At 45.7% G+C, this 22,518-nt stretch overlaps 2 protein-coding genes across 7 annotated transcripts; both read right to left on the bottom strand.

Annotated features, from left to right (window-relative positions):
* Window positions 1–139: 139 nt before the first annotated feature.
* On the bottom strand, window positions 140–5,132 carry NRM (nurim). 3 transcript variants are annotated; one of them, XM_079148705.1, is made up of 4 exons: window positions 2,897–3,704; window positions 2,134–2,330; window positions 1,405–1,581; window positions 140–1,065 (listed from the first exon to the last, which is right to left on the bottom strand). In XM_079148705.1, exons 1-4 carry the CDS (start codon window positions 3,018–3,020, stop codon window positions 784–786), a joined length of 780 nt encoding a protein of 259 aa, XP_079004831.1. In that variant the 5' UTR covers window positions 3,021–3,704; the 3' UTR covers window positions 140–783. The 3 variants fall into 3 exon arrangements, with proteins under 3 accessions (XP_079004831.1, XP_079004830.1, XP_079004832.1); XM_079148704.1 differs by having other exon boundaries at window positions 2,888–3,702; XM_079148706.1 differs by lacking the exon at window positions 1,405–1,581 and having other exon boundaries at window positions 2,888–5,132.
* A 1,741-nt stretch (window positions 5,133–6,873) lies between these two features.
* On the bottom strand, window positions 6,874–21,926 carry MDC1 (mediator of DNA damage checkpoint 1). Of its 4 annotated transcripts, none has more exons than XM_079148697.1 (14): window positions 21,255–21,924; window positions 18,652–18,790; window positions 17,405–17,785; window positions 17,247–17,319; window positions 15,535–16,973; window positions 15,219–15,284; window positions 13,553–14,320; window positions 13,402–13,445; window positions 10,967–12,913; window positions 10,764–10,883; window positions 10,475–10,657; window positions 10,139–10,264; window positions 9,931–10,041; window positions 6,874–7,727 (listed from the first exon to the last, which is right to left on the bottom strand). In XM_079148697.1, exons 2-14 carry the CDS (start codon window positions 18,785–18,787, stop codon window positions 7,560–7,562), a joined length of 5,562 nt encoding a protein of 1,853 aa, XP_079004823.1. In that variant the 5' UTR covers window positions 18,788–18,790; window positions 21,255–21,924; the 3' UTR covers window positions 6,874–7,559. The 4 variants fall into 4 exon arrangements, 3 of the variants coding, with proteins under 3 accessions (XP_079004823.1, XP_079004825.1, XP_079004824.1); XM_079148699.1 differs by having other exon boundaries at window positions 14,099–14,320; XM_079148698.1 differs by having other exon boundaries at window positions 21,259–21,924.
* Window positions 21,927–22,518: the final 592 nt, after the last annotated feature.

The raw sequence follows: 22,518 nt of genomic DNA, 5'->3' as shown, positions 1-22,518 counted from the left end.
GGGCGTGGCTGCAGCCCAGCGGGTAGCCAGAGGGTGCGGTGACAACCCAAACTCCAGAGCTTGGTGCTCCCAGGCTCTGGCTCGCCTTCCCAAACTCAACCCTGCCGCTTGAGACGTCGACAGAGTACGGAATACCATATGTGGAAAAACGAGGCTTTTATTTTCCTGTAGCAAGTGTTTCTCAGGAAAATAAGGAGCCCCAAGTACCCAAGTTAAAAGCGGGAGAATCCGCTCCACTAGGTTGCAGGAGGTGAGGGGTGGGGGTGGAGAGGGTTGGATTGAGCCCGGGGGTGGGGCCTTGGGAGGTGGAGAGACTAGGGTAGGAATGGAGAGCATAACTGGAGTCTAGTGCGGGCGGCTACACTACTGGCACACTCGCAGACAGATCCTGGCCCAGGAGTGGAAGCTGGAGGTGGAGAAGGGGGTCCCCTAGGCACAGGGATGAGTAAGAGTGCCAAGGAAGTAGTCAGGGCAGACCCATTTCCTTTTGAGGAGGCTATTGGCAGGGAAGGGGGTCATGCCCTAAACTATGAGGAGGGGGATGAAGTCTACATCCTCTCTTCCTGGCTGGTGAGAAGTGGTCCTTGGAATCTACTGGTCAAAACTCAGAATTTACAGTATGGAGCTGGACTTGGGGAATGAAGTCTCAAGCAGTGGAAGGGACAGCTCCTTCAGTCCATGGCCTTGAGCCTCTCAGGTCTGAGGCAATCAGGGCCTGGATGTTAAAGGACTTTGAATTTGAGGGGTAGAGGAAGTACAGGGCTAGGAACCAGAGTTAGATCCTCATTCTGTCTCCCCATCCTGGGGCCGGGAGAGCAGGTGAAGTTTTCTTTGTAGTTGAGCCCGGAGGTAGCGCAGGTCTTGCTGGTCAAGCCCATGAGCCAGGCCCAGATAGAGGGTAAGAAGGAGAGCAAGGAGGAGGCGGTCAGTGCCCAGGGTGGGTACCACCCACAGCACAGTCAGCAGCTCCACACACACTGGGTGGCGCAGGTGGGAAAAGAGCCTCAGAGCTCGGGGTGACTTCAGGGCCAGAGGCTCACCCAGTCCCAGCACGTGGTAGTAGACCTAAGAGAGGGAGAATAGCTTAGAAATGGAGTCAAGCCCTCTTTCCAATTTAGCTGTTTCCTTCCTTTTCTTTCAGGGCACCACCCTCCTGGAAATCAGGCCCAAGAATCCACTTCTGAGATTCTAGCCCCTGTCTGGTCCATGTGACTTCCCCAGACCCAGGAGACCCATGGATGCTGGCCTTTTAGAAAAGTCTAAAAGAAGACACTCTATAAGAAAAGGAAAGAATAAAAAGCAAGGGGAGGGTAGAATTACAGGGGGGCAGTGGGCAGAATAGGAAAATCTTTGGAAAGAATTCTAGACAGGGTCTGATGTTAGGCAGGAATCTGGAAGCCTCACCTGTTTGAGGCCCATGAGTTCAGCGTAGTCAAAGACGAGAAGAATGCTGAAGATGAGGAGCCAGGAAATGACGTGGAGCACAAAGCAGAGAAGGGGCACCCAGGTGGCCCATGGCTCTGCCCGAGCCTCCCACAACACGGGGCCTCTGGGTACAGGTTCCCAGTACCGCATCACCAGCTGAAGAAGGATGAGGGACTGGGTATCCCAGCAGCCCACCTGCCTACTCTTAAGAAATCCAGACCCAGAGACTGCCCTCACCCTCGGATACCCTTTCCCATTTATGAGGGTGCTGAGTAAGATCCCATGAAAGTGAGAATGACCTGTGTCTACACTGAGGATTTAAAAAATGGTTGGGGATGACCTGATAGGTACATAAAGTAGTACTAGGCACCCAATAAGAAGACAGGTTAACTGCTAAATGGAAAGCAAGCTTTCTCTTGAAACCTAGGGAGGTGGTTTGAAAGAAATGGTAGGACTGAAAAGGAGTTAAAGAGGGGATCTCAAGCAGGATAATGTGAACAAAGTTGCAAAGGTGAGAATGCACATCTTGTGCCTAGGGAATGACAAGTACACCCTTCTTGATAAAAAGTAGGATATGTGCCATGGAGGAAAAGAAACTAAGATAAGCATCCTCAGTTCTCTTCTCAAAACCATAGTTTGCCCCTCCAATCCAGGGGGTACCTGCCACAGACTCTCTCCCTTGGGGAATCCGCTGCCAAGTCCTCATACCTGCAAGGCGAGGGCAGTGCATGCCACATACAGTGACCTCTGAAGGACCCCAAAGTACTGGGATGTCCATGCCTTCACTGTCTCAGTCGCCATGAGGCTGTGCTGCCCAACAAAGAGTAGCAGGAGCCCCAGATCCCAAGCCAGGGAGGCAAGTACACTGCGGTCCTTCAGGGCAGCCAGCCATCCCTGGCGGGCATCTGGGGGAGTTGCAGGAGAAAGGAACAAAAGATCAAGAAGATAAATAGAAAATCTCCCCTTACCCTTATTTCCCATTGGAGCCCCATGTCATGTCCCTTAATGATTTCAAACACGTTAATGTTTTCCATCTAGGCTGGCCCCTCTCACTTTTCCATCCCTTGTATTTTCCCTCTTCCCTAGGCCTCTGTCAGACCTGGGAAAAAGGATTCATAGAAAAATGCATGTTGGATAGCCACCAAAAGCATGGCTGGAGAGGCCATCTCTGGATCGCCCCCTTGTAACACTCCCCTCTCCCTAGTTTTCTATACAAAATACTTTTCTTCGAATATTGTGTATAGCCCTTTCCCTCCCCCTCAAGTCTTTACTCTCCCGGTTCGCCAAACCATTCCTAATTTAGTTCTATGGTCCCTTTCCCCTGCAGCTTTTGGGCAGCTTTCGCGATCTGAGGTCCCTAGCTCAGACTTCACTGTCATTTGTCTCCAAGCCCCGCCCTCGCACCCTCTTCTCCGGCTCCACCTCCCTGCTCCAAACCTAGTCCTCGATTCCTCCCGCTCACCCGGACTACCAGACTCCGGTATCCCTCCGAGAAGTGGCCGAAGGGAGGTAAAACGCACGAACTCCACTCCAGTGCCAAAGGCCAGGATGAAAGAAGCAAGAGCAGCTGGCACCAGCAGCAGTGCAGGGGCCATGGCGAGAAATGGAGGGGTGGGGAAAGGGGCGGGTTTGGGATTCCCGCGGCAGCAGACCCCGCCCCCCGCCGAGGTCCTGCCTAGGAGGGCGGGGTTCCTGCACGCCAACGCTTGGTTTCCCGCCCGCCCGCGCGCGCGCGGCTTTGCCCCCTCGGAGGCAGGGTAGATGCAGAGGTTCCTTTCCGAGCTGGCGATGTCAGCGTCACAGAAGGGAATGTTAGAATCCTCAGAGAAGTGTTAAGGACAGCAGCTCTGCAGCCACCCACATGGATTGACTCCCAGTGCGGCTAGTTTTCCCATCGAAAAAAATGACAGTTCTCTCTTGCAGTTGTGGAAATAGAACATTAGGAGGCCCTTTTCAGCTGGGCGCGGTGGCTGGCTCCTGTAATTCCCGCGACTTGCTAGATTTGGCCAAGAGGATTGCAAATTCGAGGTCAACCAAGGCACTTTAGTGAGACTGAGGATATAGCTCAGTGGCACAGCGCCCTGGGTTCTATTCCCAGTTCATCAAAAACAAAAAAAACTTTGCTTTAATTTAGCCATGACTGGAAAACAATGAGGGTCTGAGGTTACGAATCTTCAGTTAACAAATAATGAACGGTGAGAACGGATTTTGACACAGGATGAGAACCTAAGCTCTGAATCGCCTAATACATCTTGTTATATTTGTTTGTTTATGGTACTAGGGATTGAACCCAGGGACGCATCAAACTGAGCCACATTCCTGACCCGTTTTATTTTTTGAGACAGTGCCTCGCTAAGTTGCTTAGGACCTTGCTAAATTGCTGAGGCTCGCTTTGAATTTGCGATCCTCCTGCCTCAGCCTCCCAAACTGCTGGGATTACAGGCCTGCACCACAACAGCTAGCTGTTTGTTTTTTAAATATTTATTTCGTGATGCTGGGGATGAAACTCAGGTCCTCCCACAAGCTGGGCAAAGCCTCAACCTTTAAGCTACATTCTCAGCCTCTAATAAGTGGCAAAGATGATTGATTTGTAACCATGTTAGTAAAACTGTGTTAAAATGTGTGGTGCAAAACTATTACTTTATTACAATTGTAAACTAAGCAGTAATTTTATACAAGCTTGTGATAACTGACACTATCTGACTTTACTCTGCAACTTCATTAGTTTGACTCCACCTACTAGTCAGAAACCACTAAGATCTTTCAACATTTCCTATAGACTGCTTATAATTACCTACAGATTAATATTAATATCTAAAAAGCAAATTAAAAGTAAATATCAGAACTTAAGATCATATAGTATTTAGTCCCATGTACATATGCAGATCTTAGATATCATTAAGCTTACTCCCTGTGCAGGGTGCAGTGATTTGGGAGGCTGTGGCAGCTCCCAAGTTGGAGGCCAGTCTCAGCAATTTAGCCAGGCCCTAAACAACTTAGCAAGTCTCAGCAATTTAGCAAGGTCCTAAGCAACTTAGTAAGAGACCCTGTCTCAAAAAAAAAAAATTAACAAACCAACAAACTTACTCCTTCAACTTTTAGATAAAAGAAAGATACACCTAGAGAGAAAAAGAATCGCACAAGATGAGAATTAAAGGAAACTGATAGTCCTGTGGGTAAAGGGATATGAAAACTGCCAAAGAGCATTAAAGAACCTCCCACAGCTCTGCATTCCACTTCCCTCTCAGAGACTCAGTATTCCCACGCTCCTCTGCATCAATGCCATCATATATTGCACCAAACATACTGTGTTTTCCCTCTAGATTCACTCCCCACCCTGCTTTCTGCATAGTAAAGTGGTCCTGAATGGACTACACCAATGAAGGTTACAGTATTTATTCAGGAAGTCCTCTGTAAATAAACTGCTCTCATCTTTTTGAGTTGAGGTTATAGCAGAGCTGTGGGTACAGAAGCACTGCACTATTGTTTATGATTTCCCTACACCTGCCTACTTCTTTGAATTATCACTTTATTAAACTCTTCCCCAAATTATCTAATATGATTGTACCATTAATTTCCTACTAATAGATATACTATTATACAAAGCAATATGCTAAAATATGGGATTCACTGAAAGTGTAAGAAGATTCCCCTCCGTATTCTCTAGAAGTTTAAATTGACCAATCATGAGAAGGAAGTGCACCCTTTTTTTTTTTTTTTGGTATTAGGGACTGGACCCAGGGGCACTTAACCACTGAGCCACATCCCTAGCCTTCTTTATTTTTTATAGAAAGCCTTTTTTATATTTTATAGAAAGACAGGGTCTCAGTGAGTTGCTCAGGTCCTTGCTAAGTTGCTAAGGCTGGCTTTGAACTTGCAATCCTCCTGCCTCAGCCTCCCAAGTTGCTAGGATAATAGGCATGTGCCAATGGTGCCTGGCTACCTGAATATTAAATGACACTAAAGACAGCAGGTATTATAACGAATCCCATAAGCCTCAGAGCTATGGACAATTTCAGTTGCCCAAGGGGACCAGTATTTAGGTCTTAGTGTACGCCACACCCACAATGGCTACACTTACTATATAGATGAATATATTTAAAAGCTAGACTTGGGCATGGTGGTACACACCTGTGGTCTCAGCAACTTGGGAGGCTGAGGCAAATTAAAAAGGCCCTAAGCAATTCAATGTGACCCTGTCTCAAAATAGAAAACAAAAATAAAAAAGCACCTCTGGGTTCAATCCCTAGTACCAAAAAAATTTTAAAAATTTGAAAAGGCAGTACAGGACTAGAGTATACTCAGTGATAAAAAGTGATTGCCTAGTATGCACAAGGCCCTGAATTTGATTTCCAAATCTTAAAAAAAAAAAAAAAAAAAAGTTAAGTGTTTTGGCAAAGCTTATATTAATTATTTCTATTACACCAAAGTTTTCCAAGCTTAAGCATACCTTACATACAGAGTATGCAAAATAAATTGATTTTTTTTATTGAAGTGAAATTCACAGGACATAAAACTAACCACTTTAAAGAGAATATAGTGGCATTTAGTAACATTTGAAAATGTATACAAGCACCACCGCTATTTAATTCCAAAACATTTTCATCATCCCATAATAAAACTCTGGACTCATTAAGCAGTGACTATCCTTTTTCTCCTCCCTCTAGCCTCTAGCAACCACCAATATTGCTCTTGGTCTCTATGGTTTTACCCATTCTAGATATTTCATGGAAGTGTAATCATATAATATGTGTCCTTTTGTGTCTGGCTTCTTCCACTTAGTAAAATGTTCTTGAGGTTAATCCTTAAAATATTGCAGCACTTTTTAGTACTGCATCCCTTTTAATGGTTGAATAATATTCCATGTATGCATATATCATATTTTTTTATCCATTCATCCTTGATGAACATTTGTATTATTTCCATCTTTTGGATATTATGGAAAGTGCTGATATTAACACTCATGTATAAATATTTTTTAAAGCATGTTTTCATTTCTTTTGGGTATATACTTAGGAGCAGAATTGCTAAGTCATATGGTAATTTCTAATGTTTAATTTTTTAAACAAATTATTTTTATTAGTTGTTGGACCTTTATTTACTTATTTATATGTGGTGCTGAGAATCGAACCCAGTGCCTCACCCATGCTAGGCAAGTGCTCTACCACTGAGCCACAACCCCAGTCCCTAATGTTTAACTGTTTAAGGAACTATCAAACTGTTACTGTTTTCCTCAGAGGCCAAACCATTTTACATTCCTACCAGCAATATATAAGTGTTCTAATTTCTCTACATCCTTATAACTGACCAACTTTTAATATTACATAATTTGCCCTAAATAGAAAATAACTAAGTTAAATAAAGGTTCATAACTAATTTTTAAAAAAGGTTTGTTTCAAGGCCAGACACTAAAATACAAAAACAAAAACAAAAAAATGCACCACACCATAAGGCACAGAGTGAATATTTATTGATCACAGAGATCAGGCCAAAGGTCTAATTTTATAAATACTGTAAAAGCAGGCCAGAAAAGTGCAGAGAGTTGCTCAAAGTCAAAGCTAAGGATGCTCTTAAACAGGTGAGGTGAGAGAGAGAAAAATATTTTAGTACCATTCCATAATTTCACCCTCACATCCACTCACTCCAAGTATCCCTTCAAGTTCCTAATGCCAAAGTTGTTTTCACTATTTTTTGAGGACAAGTAAGAATTCCAGAAAGAAAAGAAGAGACATGGCTTCTAAGTAGGAGAGGAGGGTATGCCATGGACTAATAATTACATCAGTGTGGCTAAAGACAAGCATCGATTAAGGTATCTGAACATGGAATTAGTCCATTTTTTGTTGTTTTGGGGTAAGCTGGAGCTCAAACCCAGGGTCTCATGCATGCTAGGCAAGTGCTTTACCACTGAGCTACGCTCCTATCCCAGGATTGGCCAATTTTAAAATGGCCATTTCAGAAAATCTGTGGGTCCAAATCTCCCTATCTTTCTGTTTTCCCATAAACCCTTCTGGTTCCACCCATTTCCATCATGTCATATCAATACACCCCAGTGCTTTCTAAAGCCCTGAGTTCTTTTTTCCAAATTTTTTCTAGAAAACTTTACTGATCTGGTAGGGAAAAGAGTACTGGAGTTTTCAGGTGGAACGCATTTCCAAAGTGGAGAGGACAAAGGCCTCTGGCTTGGCTTCCTGCTTCAGCACTCCTGTCAGTAGAAACTCAGGAGAGAGGAGGGGCAGCCCAACCCGAGATGGAATGGAGCATCGTGGGTAGTCCTGGGGGCATGTGATCACAACTCTTTGAGGCTGGGGAAGAGAGCAAAGCAAAAAGTCAGGGATGAAAAACGGTCCCACAAATAGACTTAGGAACCACTAATCAGGGCTAGCATCACTGAAGTAGTATCTCCTGATATGAAACTCATTGTACTTACTGCCTATGAAATATTCTCTCTTCTTTTTAGTAGTGCTAAAAAGACTGAACCCAGGGCCTTGCACTTGCCACTGAGCTGCATCCCCAGTCCTTTTTATTTTGAAACAAGGTCTTGCTAAATTGTCCCAGGCAGGCTTGTGATCTTCTGGTCTCAACCTCCTAAGTAGCTAGCTATCTGTGACATATTCTTGCCAGAAAGGCTGCTCTTGAATTCATCCTACCTCTTAAAATTAGTCAGGCAGGGTGGTACACATTTGTAATCCCAGCACCTTGACAGGCTGATGTAAGAGGATCACAAGTTCAAGGCCAGTCTGGGAAGCTTAGACCCTATCTCAAAATTGAAATGAAGAAGGAGGAGGAAGGCAGAGGAAGAAAGAGAAGGAGGAGGAGAAAGAATAATGTGGTTTGGGTTGTAGCTCAGTGGTAAAGGGTCCCTGGATTCCATCCCTAGTACTGCAAATAAATAAAATTAATTACAATTTATAGGAAATAAATAAAATAGAGGAATAAATAATATAGCACATAACAAGGGAACAAACTGGGAAAAATTCTAAAGGATGACTGATCTAGTTTTTGCAGGAAGTGAATGGCATAAAAAAGGCAGAGTGAGCTGGGGGATGCTCCACAGTAAGAGAATTAGGAGATTCAACAAATGCGAGCTGGGCGCAGTGGAGCACACCTGTAATACCAGTGGCTCTGGAGGCTGAGGAAGGAGGATCCTGAGTTCAAAGCCAACCTCAGCAACTTAATGAGACCCTATCTCAAAATAAAAAGTAAAAAGGGCTGAGGATGTAGTTCAGTGGTAAAGTGCCTCTGGGTTCAATTCCAGGTACAAAACCAAAAAAAAAAAAAAACATCCAAAACACAAATGCAGCAATATACGGGGTAACTGAATGTATTTTCTCTGTTTTTTTTTTTTTTTTTTTGCAGTCCTGGGGACCAAACCCAGGGCCTTATACATGATAGGTAAGCACTCTATCACTGAGCTACATCCCCAGCCCTTCTTTGTTGTTGTTTTAAGAGAGGGAATCAGCTAGGTTTAGTGGCACATGTCTGTAGTCCCCAGTTACTTGGGAGGCTGAGGCAGGAGGATCCCAAGTTTGAGGCATGCCTGGGCAACCCAGTGAAACCCTATCTCAAAATAAAAAGTTCAAAGTGCTGGGGATGTAGCTCAGTGGTAGAACACTGGGTTAAAAAAAAAAGAGAGAAGAAAAAGTACATATTTCTTAAAGATGTATATTTAAATATAAAGGAGGAAGTAATATAGTAATATATTTGCAGTTTGCTTTAAAACACTTCAACAAAGCTAGGCATGGTGGTGCACATCTGTAATCCTAGTGACTCAAGAGGCAGACGCAGGAGGATTGCAAGTTCAAGGCCAACCTGAGCAACTTAGGCCCTGAGAAACTTAGAGAGACCCTGTCTCAAAATAAAAATTAAAAGGGGTTGGGGGGCTAGGGTTGTGACTCAGTGGTACAGCCCTTGCCTGGCATGTGCAAGGCACTGGGTTTGATTTTCAACACCACATATAAATAAATAAATAATAAAGGTCCATCAACAACTAATAATAATAATAATAAAGGGATGGGGATGTAGCCCAGTGATAAAGTACCCCTAGGTTCCATCCCTAGTACCAACTCCCCTCCCCAAGAAAAAAACGCTTCAGCAAAGGTGGGCACAGTAGCACATGACTATAGTCCCAGCTACTTAGAAGGCTGAAGTAGGGGGATGCTTGAGTGCAGGAGTTCAAATTCAGCCAGGGGAATAATAGTGAGACCCACCCATCTCAAAAAAAAAAAAAAAAAAAAAAAAAAAGAAAAAAGAAAAGTGGGGAAAGGGTAAAGAAGAAAGTATTTCAGCAGAATAAATGAAACAAAGGGAAAAAAGGATAATAAATGTAGCATGTGTACAATTGAAAATGTTTAAAATACAAAATAAAACTAAGTTCATTTGGTGTCAGATCTCTTCCCTCATTCCTATCCCTTTCCCATCTATACCTTTATATTTCCTCCAAATGTCTCCCATTCCTGCTACCTCTTTAGCTGCCCTTTCAGCCAACCCCAAACATACCAAACATACCTTATAGGACCGGGGCATGCTGGAGAGGACAGTGCCTCCACAGCAGCTGATGATCTCTCCCATCTGAGATGGTGGTGGCTGGACTCCAGGTGTCACATGAATCTCATAGCCCTAAGAGAGAAAAACGGTGGGGAGAATAGATATCTGCAATTGAGCCACTGTGAAACCTGTGCAAGGCTGAAGCACAGGACAGAAGATAGCCTCTCACCTCCAGCAGCCTTCGCTCCCGAGCCCGGTGCAGGGCATCCCGAAGATTAAAGCCAAAATTCTTCTCTTGTTCAGGATCAGTCACCACATATTGATCTGGAGGCAAGAAGCAACCAGCCTTGCGGGACTAAGGGAGGTAGCAATCAGCATCAGATCTCAGCCACACCCCACCTAGTATTCCTGCCTAGCAGCTGGTGACAGCTCATGAAATATTTTTTTGTATGAATCACTAAAGTCCAATTTCTTAGTCTCCTCTTTTCTCTCAGTTTCTTACAGAGCTATGTAAGTGGTCTCCTGTCTCTTGCTATTGGTCTGTCATCATCTCCTGGCCTCTCACCTGATGTAGCCAGTCCAGGGACAGGATGGGGATCCCCTTTCCTAGGGCACATAAGAACTTGACTGTCCGGCGGATTCGATCAGTAACCAGGTGGGAGGCCTCTGCCACTGAGCTGGCCAGACTCCCCCCCAATGCTAGCACTGCCCGCTCCCCACGAGCATCCACAACTCCTGTGAAGAGTACCTGTTGGGGATTAGACTGAGCTTGTTACAGCAACCCATGTCAGAAGTGCCCATCTCTCACACCAGCTACCACCCTTCCTTGTAACCCCAGGTCCCTTCTCTCCTACTTTAGGTGTGGCTGATTCTTGGTTAGGTTTGGTCCGTCGGAGGCTTCGGCTTGGTACTCCCTTGGGCTCCTCCTCTGCCTGGTCTCTCTTTCTCTTGTCTGGTTCTGGAATCTCTATGTCCTGAGATTGAGATTGAGATTGGTGGGCGATTCTGAGTCCTGAAGCTCTTCCTCCTAGCTTTGAGACTCCAGCCCTCTACTCACCTCTTCCTTTACTGGCCTCTCCTGGGCATCTTCCTCCTCCTTGGGGAATGCTGTCTCCTGGGAGACTTCCCCTCTTTGGGGACGTTTTTGAAGTGGGGGTGAATCCATGGTAGTGGAAGGTCTCTTGCGGCTTTGAGAGGTCTTAGGTGGGGGCTCTGGGGTGAACCCAGATCTACCTGCTGTTTCCACCTTTTGGATCTGGGAAGCATGAGTGGGTGCCTCAGGAAGCTGGGGAAAGGCAGGCTCAGGAATGGTCCCAAGGACCTCAGCTTCTCTCTGTGCCCCTGCTCTTTGGTTCCTTGAGGATCGGGATTTAGGTTCAGGGGGTGCAGAGCTAGGTTTGTGGACAATGAGAGGTGTGAGGGAGCCATGCTTCCCAGCAGCTCTCTGTCTCCTGGTGCAACTGGTTTGAGGAGTGGGCTCAAAGGGAACAGGCTGGTCTATAGTAACAGGAGGATGGAATTCAGGAGTGACAGGGAGTGTGGCATCACTTAGTGTTGAAGACTCTAGTGCTGCACTCTGATGTATAACCTTAGAAGTCACAGGCTGGTGTGTGGAGTTGGGAGGCTCAAGATCAGGGGCTGATGGTTCAACTGGTTTAGGCGTCTCAACAACAGACTTACGTGTTCTGCCCCGACTGATTCTAGGTGTGGGCTTGCGGAGGATAGACCGGTCTATGGGAGAGGAAGCCTGGAGTTCAGAGGCCATGGTGACAACTACTTCAGGGGACTTGACAGAGGACCTATGTGTCCTGCCCTGAGTGGCCCAAGACGTGCGTTTGGGGGTGACAGGCTGCTCTGTGGAGGTGGAAGGCTGGAGCTCAGGGGCTGTAGGTACAATTGGTTCAGGGGTCTTGACAGAGGACCTATGTGTCCTGCCCCGAGTGACTCGGGATGTGGGCTTAGGGGTGACAGGCTGCACTGTGGAGGTGGAAGGCTGGAGTTTGGGGCCTGTGAATAAAATTGGTTCAGGGGTCTTGACAGAGGTCCTGCGTGTCCTGCCCCGAGTGACTCGGGATGTGGGCTGGGGAATGACAGGCTGGTCTGTGGAAGTGGAAGGCTGGAGCTCAGAGTCTGTGGGTAAAATTGCTTCAGATGTGTTGACAGAGGACCTATGTGTCCTGCCCTGAGAGTCTACAAATGTGGACTTGGGGGTGAACAGTTGTTCTGTGGGAGTGGAAGCCCGTAGTTCAGGGGTTACAGGGAAAACTGGTTCAGGGGTCTTGACAGAGGACCTATGTGTCCTTCCCCGAGTAATTCGGGATGTGGGCTTGAGAACGACAGGCTGGTCTGTGGAAACAGAAGACTGAAATTCAGGAGCTACGGGGAACAATGGTTCAGGTGTGTTGACAGAGGACCTAAGTGTCCTGCCCCGAGTGACTCGGGATGTGAGCTTAGAAGTGTCTGGCTGGTCTGTGGAGATGGAAGGCTGGGGCTCAGAGGCTGTGTGGACAACCGATTCAGGGGTCTTGACAGAGGACCTATTTGTCTTGACCCGAGTGACTCGAGATATAGGTGTGGGGGTAATGGGCTGGCCTGTAGGAGTAGAAAGCTGAAGTTCTGGGGTCTTGACAGAGGACCTGTGTGTCCTCTTAGTGGCCCAAGATGTGGACTTAGGGATGGCAGGCTGGGCTGTGGGAGCAACAGAGTGGAGCTCAAGGGCAGCAGAGGAAAGCGGAGAGGGTGTCATCCTGGAGGAGCGCCGGGGCCTGACACTGGGCTTTGAGTGGAAAGGTTCCAGCTCTGTGGGCAGAGGAGGCTCTGGTGTTTCCTGACTCCCTTTGTGCCTGGTCCTAGGAATGGGTGGCTCAGAAGATGATGAATGGGGAGAAAGAAGGGACTGAAGTGCAGGATGTTTTTGGCTCTGAGAGATAAAGGAGTTGGGGGGTAGGGCTGAGGCTTCAGGAATTGTAGCAGGCAGGCAAACATCTGGGGATTCCGGATCACCCTGGGGAGAAACAGAAACAATGCAGGAAGGGTAGCGAGAAAGACAGAAATTGGACACTGTTCCTGATCCTTGTTTATGGTCGAAGTGTGTTCACTGGCATTTCTCTTCCTGTATGTGACCTCTCTTCCATTATCCTGGGGAACTCCCTGGGAGGAAGCAGTCCTCTTTCCCACGAAGCTCTCCCCATACTGTTTTCCACACATGGGTGGTGGTAAATGAAGAAGATGGTTGGAGCAAAGAAGGAAGAAACATGAAGAAAGGGACTACCTTTCTGATTCAGGTAGAGGGAGATACTACTTGGGAAACAGGTATGGAAAACAATGGGTGCCAAGGGTAAAGGGATAGATGTCAACTAAGAAGGGATAAAAATGAAAGAAAAGTGAGAATATGGGGAGAGGAATAGCTTAAAGGAAGACCAGGAGAAGGGTACTGGTGGGGATATAGGGTTGACTTATAGAATAGGAAAAGATCAAAAAAGCAGCTCTCACCCTAGAAGTTGTCTCAGCAGGTAGCATCTTGCAATTCAAGTGGCCTAGACAGAAAACACAAGGGCAGCTGAGTTCTAAGTAGCTGGTTGCTCAGGGAATGATTACAATGAGGGTTACATACCACCTTGGGTTCCCTTCTGCCTTCACTTACCTCTCTGCTGCCTCCTGGGGCTCACCGGGGTTCCCCTTCCTCCACCTGACTGGTTCCCAGAAACTACAGGGGCTGAAGCAAGTCCCTGAAGTTCCCCTGCCCCAACTCCAGGCTCTAGTGTTGGACTGGCAGCCTGCCCTTTCTGGTTCTGGATCCCTCCCTCTATCTCCCCTCTTTCCAAGTTCACTTCTAACTCAGTTGCTTCACATACTCTCTTGGGTACTGGTTTTTCTACTACTTTCTCAAATATTTCTCTTGTGAGGGTCTGCTTCTCTATTTCTGTTTCTTCTGTTTCCTCAGATATCTCCATTTCTACCTTCAAGTTCTCCTTATGCCTTTCAGGACTCATGCTTTTCACCTTTTTATCAGACTCTGGTCTCTGAGCGTCTCTAGCTAAAGCCTGTTTTTGCTGTCTGTCCTGTATCCCTTTAGTTTTTTCTTCCTCCCCCATCACATCTTTTCTCTCTCCTTCTGGGGGCCCTTCCCTGATTTCCCTTTCCAGTGGCCCTCTCTCAGGGGTCACCCTCTCTGTTTCTTTTAGTGTACCCATGTCTTTCTCCACAGTCTGTATCTCTATGCCTTGAGTCCCCAATGGCTCTGTGTGAACTGGGCTCTCTGGATGTTGGTCTTGTGGTGTTGCCCTAGGTGGAGACAGGCAAGATCCATTGGCCTCAAGGTGGGTGGCGATGAGCTGGGGTTCAGCAGCCTCAGACTCTCTTGGACAGAATGGCTGTGTAGCTAAGACTTCCCATGGCTCATCCAGGGCACCTAAAGGTAAGGAGACAGAGAGAGACAGAAAGAAAAGAGAGGCAGATTAAAAAATTTAAGGTTAAGAAACAATTAATATGAACTCATGGATAATAAGTCCAATATTATAGAAAAGCTGGGATTAGGCTCATAGTAAATATAATGTTATTTAAAAAAAAACACACCTGGGGTGGGATGTAGATCAGTGGTAAGGCATTTGCCTCATGTGAGCAAAGCCCTGAGTTCCTTCCCGACACCAAAACAAAAACAAAACAAACCATACAGATATCCTCATAGGAAAGCTTCCTCAGTGGTAGGTATCTCTCTCTCTCTTTTTGGTACTGGGGACTAAACCCAAGGGCACTTAACCACTGAGCCACATCTCTAGTCCTTATATTTTATTTTGGGACAGGGTCTCACTAAGTTGCTTAGAACCTTGCTAAGTTGTTGAGACTGTCTTTGAACTTGTGATCTTCCTGCCTCAGCCTCCCGCATTGCTGGGATTACAGGTGTGCACCAACGGTGGTTTCTAAAAAAATGATCTAAACTAATCAAGGTGTGTTTTTCTTTTGAGATGGAGAAATACTAGCAAAATACTCAAAGAATATGAAAGAAACATGTAGTGAAAGAAAACAAGAAAGGATGAAAAGTTAGGGACACAGAGAAGAAAACTTCTTGTATCTGGAGTCCAAAAGTTCTTGGGGTAGAGTAAACAGGAAGGTTTGGGTGGGTAAATCTTCCAAGTTTTGAACTGCTGCATAAGAAAAGATGGCCTAAACACAGCTCTTTCGTAGAACTCCAGGGTCCCATTCCTGGTCTTCTGCCCTACACACATCAACCTTCGCACCCCTCAAAGACTACCAGTCTAATTTCTCAGTTCCCACTGGCACTTGAATCCAAACAACACAAATGTTCTCACCATCCAGGTTCTGACTTTCCCTCTCCACAAAGCACTGGGTAGCTTGAAGGTCCAGATCTTCAGAATCTGGTGGAAAGTATAGGACAGATAATAAAAATATCCTATCTGACCCATAACTCCTTACTTTAGCTCTATTATTCTCTCCCCACTTCTTTTTTTTTTTTTTTTTTTTTTTTTCCGGTACTGGGGATCAAACTCAGGGCCTTGTGCTTGCAAGGCAAGTACTCTACCAGCTGAGCTATCTCCCCAGCCCTCCCCACTTCTTTTAACCACTGTTTATTTCAAGAGCTAAGGAGGAAGAAAGGGCAGTACTTACCATCATGACTATCTTTGGAGTCCCTGGTCTCGCCAACATGTAGTTTTTTTTCCCTTCCTGTAAGGGTCTGGGATCCCTCTCTCTGTGGCTGGAGGGGTTCCCCTGGAGCACCTGTGTGCACCACCATCTGCTGTATCTGTGCCATAAGTGATCCACCATAGGCCCTCACTTTGAGAGTGCCCTCTGACTCAAGTACAGCTGTAGCCCTCTGTGTTCCAGCGTCCCCTTCTGCCAGAAGCTGGCTCTTTCTTATATCTGCCACTGCTGAAGACATGCCCACCTCCATATCTGTTTCACCTTCCTCATCAGAAGGCTGGACTGCCTCTAGAGGCATTACAGGCAGCTTTGCTGGGCCCCCGTTGGCTTCCCTATCTCTTTGATTTGTCCCCTCCACAGGCACCTGATGCTTTCCACAACATGTAACAGTTGGCCCTGATGGGACTTCCTGCTTCACTTCTATGTTGACGTCCCGCATGGTAGAGGAGACTTGGCTTCTCTCCAGAAAGATCCCTGATGAGCTCATATCTGCTTCATTACCTACATCACTATCTCCAAGGGGAGGCTGTCCCTTTTCTGAATGTGCTGTAATAAGGGTTTCTTCTTTGTCTCTATGACCATTAAGGACAGTTTCTCTCTTTTCCACTGGGAGCTCCTCCTCCATGTCAGTGTCACTATCTCTCCCAGAGGTGGTTAGGCTTTTCTCCTGAAGGAGCACAGATTGGGCCCTGTTCTTTTCAATATCTGCATTTCTGTTCCATAAAACAGCTCCACTCTCTTTCAGACATGCTAAAGTGAGTGCTGCTGAGACTTCTTCTTCATCATCTGTATCACTGTCAATAACCATAGAAGTTTGGCTTCTCTCCAGAGGGCCAGTCAGTGGGGCCTCATCCTCCTCCATATTTGTATCACTTCCAGCTGGGCTCTCCTGAAGTTGTGCCAATCCAAGTGTTCCAGGACTTCTTGTACCAAATCCATGGAAGACTTGCCTCTTCTTCATAGGCACTACAGCTGGGGTTGCAGGGATTCCCTCTTCTTCCACATCAGTATCACTGTCTAAGAAGCCAGAAGGTTGGACCCTTTCCAAATGGGCCTCAGCTGGCTCACCAGGAAGCCTGTTCTCTTCATCCACATCTGTGTCACTGTTGTCCCCAGGAGATTGACTTCTCTCCAGAATCACCTCAACTGATACTATCCTATTCCCTTTATCCCTCTTGACTTTTGTGTCCTTGCAGCTCTCCAATGAAGGCTGAGCTTTTCCTAGCCAGATATCAGTTCTCATTTCATTGGCTTCAGGATGCTCTGCCTCTACTGCAGCACCTTTTCTGGCAGCTGAAGAGGCCTCCCTGGCTGCTGGTTGCTGACCATCTTCCTCATCTGTGTCACTGTCCAAGTTGAAGGCAAGAGAGTCACCTGGGGCCAGAGAAGGCCCCTCTTCATCACTGTGAAAGGGAAAAGAAAGAGTCTATAGAATTTCCTGGAAAGGGATACCCCACTTAACTGTGAGTTCCTTGAGGGTAGGTACAGGTAGTATTTGTTTTTCCACCTCCAGCTTTGTACTTCTGAGATGCTCCATAAAAATTCAGTTGAGTGAATGAATATGTATAAACCCCCAGTCTCAACTTTCAATGTGATCATCCCTTTTAGAGACTGATCCTTCAGCCCCTGCTTCTTCCTATTTTGAAGACTCACATGTCTAGCCCCATGGTACTTACCTTTCTGGAACTACCATTGCCAAAGGGGAGGATGTAGTCCTTGATTCTTTCACCACACACCCTTTTGAGAAATCTGGCAAGAACAAAAAGGAGTAACTTGACAATACCACACTCATTATCCCTGTCTCTTCACGCACTCTGCCAATACACAAACTTACCTACTTCCTCCTCTGAGTCTTCAGCCAAGGGAAGTCTGGAGGGCTGAGTTCCTTCCTGTACCCTGGGGGTCTCCTCTACAGTTAAATGACCCCGAGAAACACCGGGTGGGCGGACATCCAGGCAATGGTACTGGCAGGGTAAATCAGCAAAGAGGATCAATTCCTGATCCCTGAGCCGGTGACTCACACCAGGGCTCAGGACCTTAGGAGGCCTCAAGATTTGAGTACCATTGAGGCTCCCACAATCCTGGAGGACAGGCGCCTTGTTCCAAGCTGAGATTTCAATCACTGCATGTTGTTTGGAGATGGATGCAAAGGGCAAGGCCACAGAGCAGTCAGGCAGTCGGCCTATTACATTCTTCCCAAGGAATAGTGGAAAATCTAAAAATGAGAGAGGTAGACAGGTTCCAAGGCCGAGTCCTGGCCCATCATTGGGAAAAATCTTCTAGTTAAGTACTCTACTACCTTCTCAAAGCCTCCAAAAGCATTAGAAAAATAAAAAGTCCTAGAACAGCCAGGTGCAGTGGTGCATGCCTATAAATCTCAGTAGCTTGGGAGGCTGAGGCAAGAGGATTGAAAGTTCAAAGCCAAGCTTGGCAACTTAGTAAGTCCCTAAGCAACTTGGTGAGACCCTATTTCAAAATAAAATATAAAATCACCTGGGGTCCTAGGAATTGAAGAATATACGCAAAGTAATATTCATATGCAACCCATCTACACGAGATTTTTTTGTTTTAATAAAATATACCTAATATAAAATTTATGCTTTTAGTCATTTGAAGTGTGCAGTTCAGTGGCATTAAGAACACACTGTTGTGCAATCATCACTCTCACCCATCTCCACATCACAGTAGGTTTTCAGTTTTTTGTTATTTTTTTTTGTACTGGGGGTTGAACCTAGGGGCAGTTAACCACTGAGCCATATCCCCAGCACTTTTGCTGAGGCTGGCTTTGAACTCATGATCCTCCTGCCTCAGTCTCCTAAGCCTCCGAAGGGATTACAGGCTGGTGTCACTGTGCCTAGTCACAGATTTTTATTTGATCCGCTTCATCTTCTATGAATGTAAAATTACTCCTTGTGAATCCAGGGCTATAGCCTAAAACAATCATCTGTCAGTCCCCTTTTCTCCAACCTAGTAAAACAATTTTTTGTATTTCCTTGAAACATATGTAAATTTGTAACTCTCCCCTATTTCCCAAAAAAATAAAAGACCTATTCCATACTTTAGCACTCAATACCCTCTGACCTTTTTCTGGTCCGTGGGCACCACTGAAGACATGCAGTCGTCCTACAGGCTCCAAGATACATCCCGAGGATTCACTAGATTGCTCTGTCTCCTCCTCTTCTTCAACATCCCAGTCGATGGCCTGGGTGTCTTCCATGGTCTGGGAAGGAAACATATCATCATCATACCCATTACCTGTTCACACACAGCATCAGAGAGAATAAGTAGGGGTAATCCTGGATAGTAAAGGTAGTTGACGCCTCTCTTTCTACCAATCATTCTATTGCTATCCTTCTGAAGCATTTAAAAAAATATTCTGTGGGGCTAGAGGTGTAACTCAGTGGTACAGCATTTGCCTAGCAAGTGCAAGGTCCTGATTTCAGGTCCAGCACTATCAAATTTAAAAAGTTTTTTCTTTTTTTTTTAAGTTGGGTACAGTGGCACATGCCTGTAATCCCAGCTACTCAGGAGGCTGAGGCAGGAGGATTTCAAGTTCCCTACCAGCCTGGACAACTAAGCAAGACCCTGTCTTAAAAAAAAAAATAAAAAGGGCTGGGGATATAGGTCAGTGGTAGAGTGCTTGTTTAGTATGCATGAGACTGTGGGTTCAATTTCCAGTACTGGGGTTTGAACCCAGGGGCACTTGATCACTGAGCTATATCCCCAGGCCTTTTTATTTTTATTTTTTGGTATCAGAAATTGAACCCAAGGACATTTAACCACTGAGTCACATCCCCAGCCCTTTTTATATTTTATTTTCAGATATGGTCTCGTTAAGTTGCCGAGGGTCTCAACAGTTACTGAGGTTGGTCTCAAACTTATAGTCCTCATGCCTCAGCTTCCTGAGTTGCTGGGTTTATAGGTGTTCACCACCATGTTTAGCTAAAATAATTTATTATTATTTTTTGGGTACTGGAGATCGAACCCAGGAGTGCTTTACCACTGAGCAATATCCCCAGCCCTTTTTGTCTCAGCCCTTAGGGTCTCAGTAAGTTGCTCAGGGCCTCATTAAGTTGCTGAGGCTGGCCCTGAACTTTCAATACTCCTGTCTCAGCCTTCTGAATTGTTGGGATTACAGGTATATGCCACTGCCCCAGTACTAAAATAATTTTTTTGGACCATGACACAAAGTAAGAAATATCACAAGGTTCCAAGTACATGATTATATACAACCATGTGTTTTTCAAATCTAAAATAAAGTCTGAAAACTGGGCACGGTGGAACAGGATAATCACTTAAGCCCAGGAGTTCCAGGCTAGCCTAGATACCCCAGGAAGGGTACATCTCAAAAAAAGTTTTGAGAATGAGTGTAGTGGTGAATACCTGTATTCCCAGTGACTTGGGAGGTTGAGGATTGAACCCAGGGGCACTCTACCACTGACCTTTCTTATTTTAATTTTTAGACAGGGTCTTGCTAAGCGCCAAGGCTTGTGATCCTCCTGCTTCAGTCTTCTGAGTCACTGAGATTGTAGGTCTGTATCGCCACGCCCAGTTCACTACAATTTTTAAATGCTGATTTCAACCCACTAAATTGATTTCACTATCCACTACTAGACTGCAACTCATAGTTTGAAAAACAATTTTGCTAATATGTGCCAAGTATGTGTTGGGTATTATATTGTTAGGCACAGTAGTCAGCTAGTGCTAAAAACATTAAATAACTTGCTCATGATAACACAGCAGATAGATCGGCAGACAGAAATAAATATGTGTCTGGTTGCAAAGTCCCATTTTTTACACTGTATCAGACCCTCAGTGTAATCAGATTGAAGTGTAAAGAACATAACACCTGGTATACATAAGAGGCTCCTATGTGTCAAGCACTGTTCTAAATAGTTTATATTGACTGATTCATCAGAACCCTGTAAAGTAGGTATTATTATTCTCCATTTTTCCAGATAAAGAAACTTCGACCTAGATGGGTTATGGGACTTGCCCAAGATCACCCAGATAATATAGTCTCTTGATGGTGTTCAATGCCCACAGCATAAAATAAAACCTAAACTCTTCAGCAAGTCCTCTATAATGTAAACCTTATATCCTTCACACTCTGCCTCCAGGACTGGATCACTGAATTGTGTCTTTTCCCTAGGGTCCATCATTCATTTCTATGGTGATTATGGTGCACCTGGTACCATTGGCGATATTCGGGATCCTCTGAACATAAAAATGAATCCTACCTTTAGAGAAACTACATCAACGAGCCTACTGATGAAAGAACAAATGAAAGAAGGCAGAAACTCAAAATAGCATGGGTGGAATTCACCTAGAAAGGTGCTACCCTAGAGGGAAACTATTGATAGGACAAAGGACGCCCCCGTGGAGAACGTGTTAATTCCGTCCTTTTGACGCGCCTATTCAGCGGTGCCCACGACCCCTGGCTCCAATTTGAAAGGCCAAGATCTTTGATCCCCACCCCGCAATGGGTTCCCTCGGAGCCCAACGTCTTTCTGCGTCCTCATACCTAGACTGGGCTCGGAGCGCTAGGCAAGGATGAGTATTACAATCAACGCAGCAATTTCGAAGTTACCTCCGCCCAGTCGCACCCAAGGCACGCCCCTCCCGCCCTCCGGAGGAACCAAGATGGTACCAGGGGAGCCGTGGGCGAGGCCCCCAGAACTTACCTACTTTAAGTCGCCGCGCGCGCCACCAGTAACGGCCGCGACCTAGGTGGCGCGAGTGCGTGTCCGGAAGTGAGTCGAATCGCTGATTGGTTCTTGTAGATGTCTTTCACAGCCTGCTGAGCGCTGATAGATGAAGCTCCCAGAGCACAGGCACATTCGAAAGGTCGCCCCACCCCGCCCCTCAGAGCTCAAACAGGAGGCTACTCGCAGGGGACTGGTACCAGTTAAGGTAAAAGATAATCCGAGGCCGCCTTGAGCCTACAGAATAGAGCACCACGATTGGGCAGCTCCAAGGGACAACCCACTACCGCCTACCGCCCACTTCCCGCGCAGATTTCCAAACCGCAACCAGCGAGTCTGGCGCCAGCTGCTGGCAAGGAGATAGAAGGGCTGTACCATAGACGTCTACCGACTCGTGCGTCCAGAGCCGCCCTTCCTTGGTCCTCCCAGACATGGAGTCCGCTGACTCATGAGAAATGAAAACGCGTTGCGGTTGCAGTCGTGGCTCGAGGTTGCAGTTTGGAGAACAGCCCGTAGGCGTGGCGCTTGAGGACTCCTCTTTGCAGTGGAATTTCATTTCCTTTTGATTTGTGTAGTAGAAGTCATGTCATTTGTTCATGGGAATATATCCCTGAGGGACATTTTGAGGACATTTTCCTAAATGGAAGAACCTAAAAGCAAACGTTCGTAGGCGAACAGAGAATGCTGTTTTGTTAACATCTTAAAAGTCTGTGTTCCCCTTTCAAGGGACGAGGAAAGAATGATAAAATCATTTCATTATTTCATAAGACATGAAGAGAATAGTGAGAATAGTGAGAATTTAACACGTGTACAATTTAGCAAGCTCTGTAACATTTTTTAAACTGTGTTCACAACAAATGGACTTCATAAATGAAGCATTTGAAGCTCTGTGGAGTTAACGTGCTTAGGTTCCTGAGAACGAATCAAATTCTCTGTAATTTTAAATTCTGAATCTCTTAACACCGTAATTCCTTTTTATTGCGAGCACACTCTAAAACATTTTTAAAAATTCTATTTTAAATGAGTAGAGGGGTCTTACACAATTTGATGTTCCTTTATTTAAGTGATTTTAGAAATGGGTGTTTATCTGTGTATTGATCAAATGTGAATTAATGATCTTGATAGCACATTACTGTTTTAGTGCTCACCACCCCCTTGTTAATACCCTTCTCAAGATTCTGGAGGTCACAGAATTCTTTTCGTTGTTGTTGTTTATTTAGTTATATGGTTCTGGGAATGGAAC

This window comes from Sciurus vulgaris (assembly GCF_902686455.1).
Source record: "Sciurus vulgaris genome assembly, chromosome: 7".
NCBI classification, from domain to species: Eukaryota; Metazoa; Chordata; class Mammalia; order Rodentia; family Sciuridae; genus Sciurus; species Sciurus vulgaris.
This window is presented reverse-complemented; position numbering and strand designations above follow the sequence as displayed.

What these genes read in the sequence shown, in the direction of transcription:
- NRM (XM_079148704.1), bottom strand. Translation starts at nt 3,020, where the DNA reads ATGGCCCCTGCACTGCTGCTGGTGCCAGCTGCTCTTGCTTCTTTCATC. An exon ending in ACCGGAGTCTGGTAGTCCGG is followed by an intron (nt 2,331 to 2,887) that starts GTGAGCGGGAGG and finishes CAACTCCCCCAG; the next exon opens with ATGCCCGCCAGGGATGGCTG. An exon ending in AACTCATGGGCCTCAAACAG is followed by an intron (nt 1,066 to 1,404) that starts GTGAGGCTTCCA and finishes TCCCTCTCTTAG; the next exon opens with GTCTACTACCACGTGCTGGG.
- MDC1 (XM_079148697.1), bottom strand. Translation starts at nt 18,787, where the DNA reads ATGGAAGACACCCAGGCCATCGACTGGGATGTTGAAGAAGAGGAGGAG. An exon ending in GCAATGGTAGTTCCAGAAAG is followed by an intron (nt 16,974 to 17,246) that starts GTAAGTACCATG and finishes TCCCTTTCACAG; the next exon opens with TGATGAAGAGGGGCCTTCTC. An exon ending in GCATGCCCCGGTCCTATAAG is followed by an intron (nt 7,728 to 9,930) that starts GTATGTTTGGTA and finishes TCTCTTCCCCAG; the next exon opens with CCTCAAAGAGTTGTGATCAC.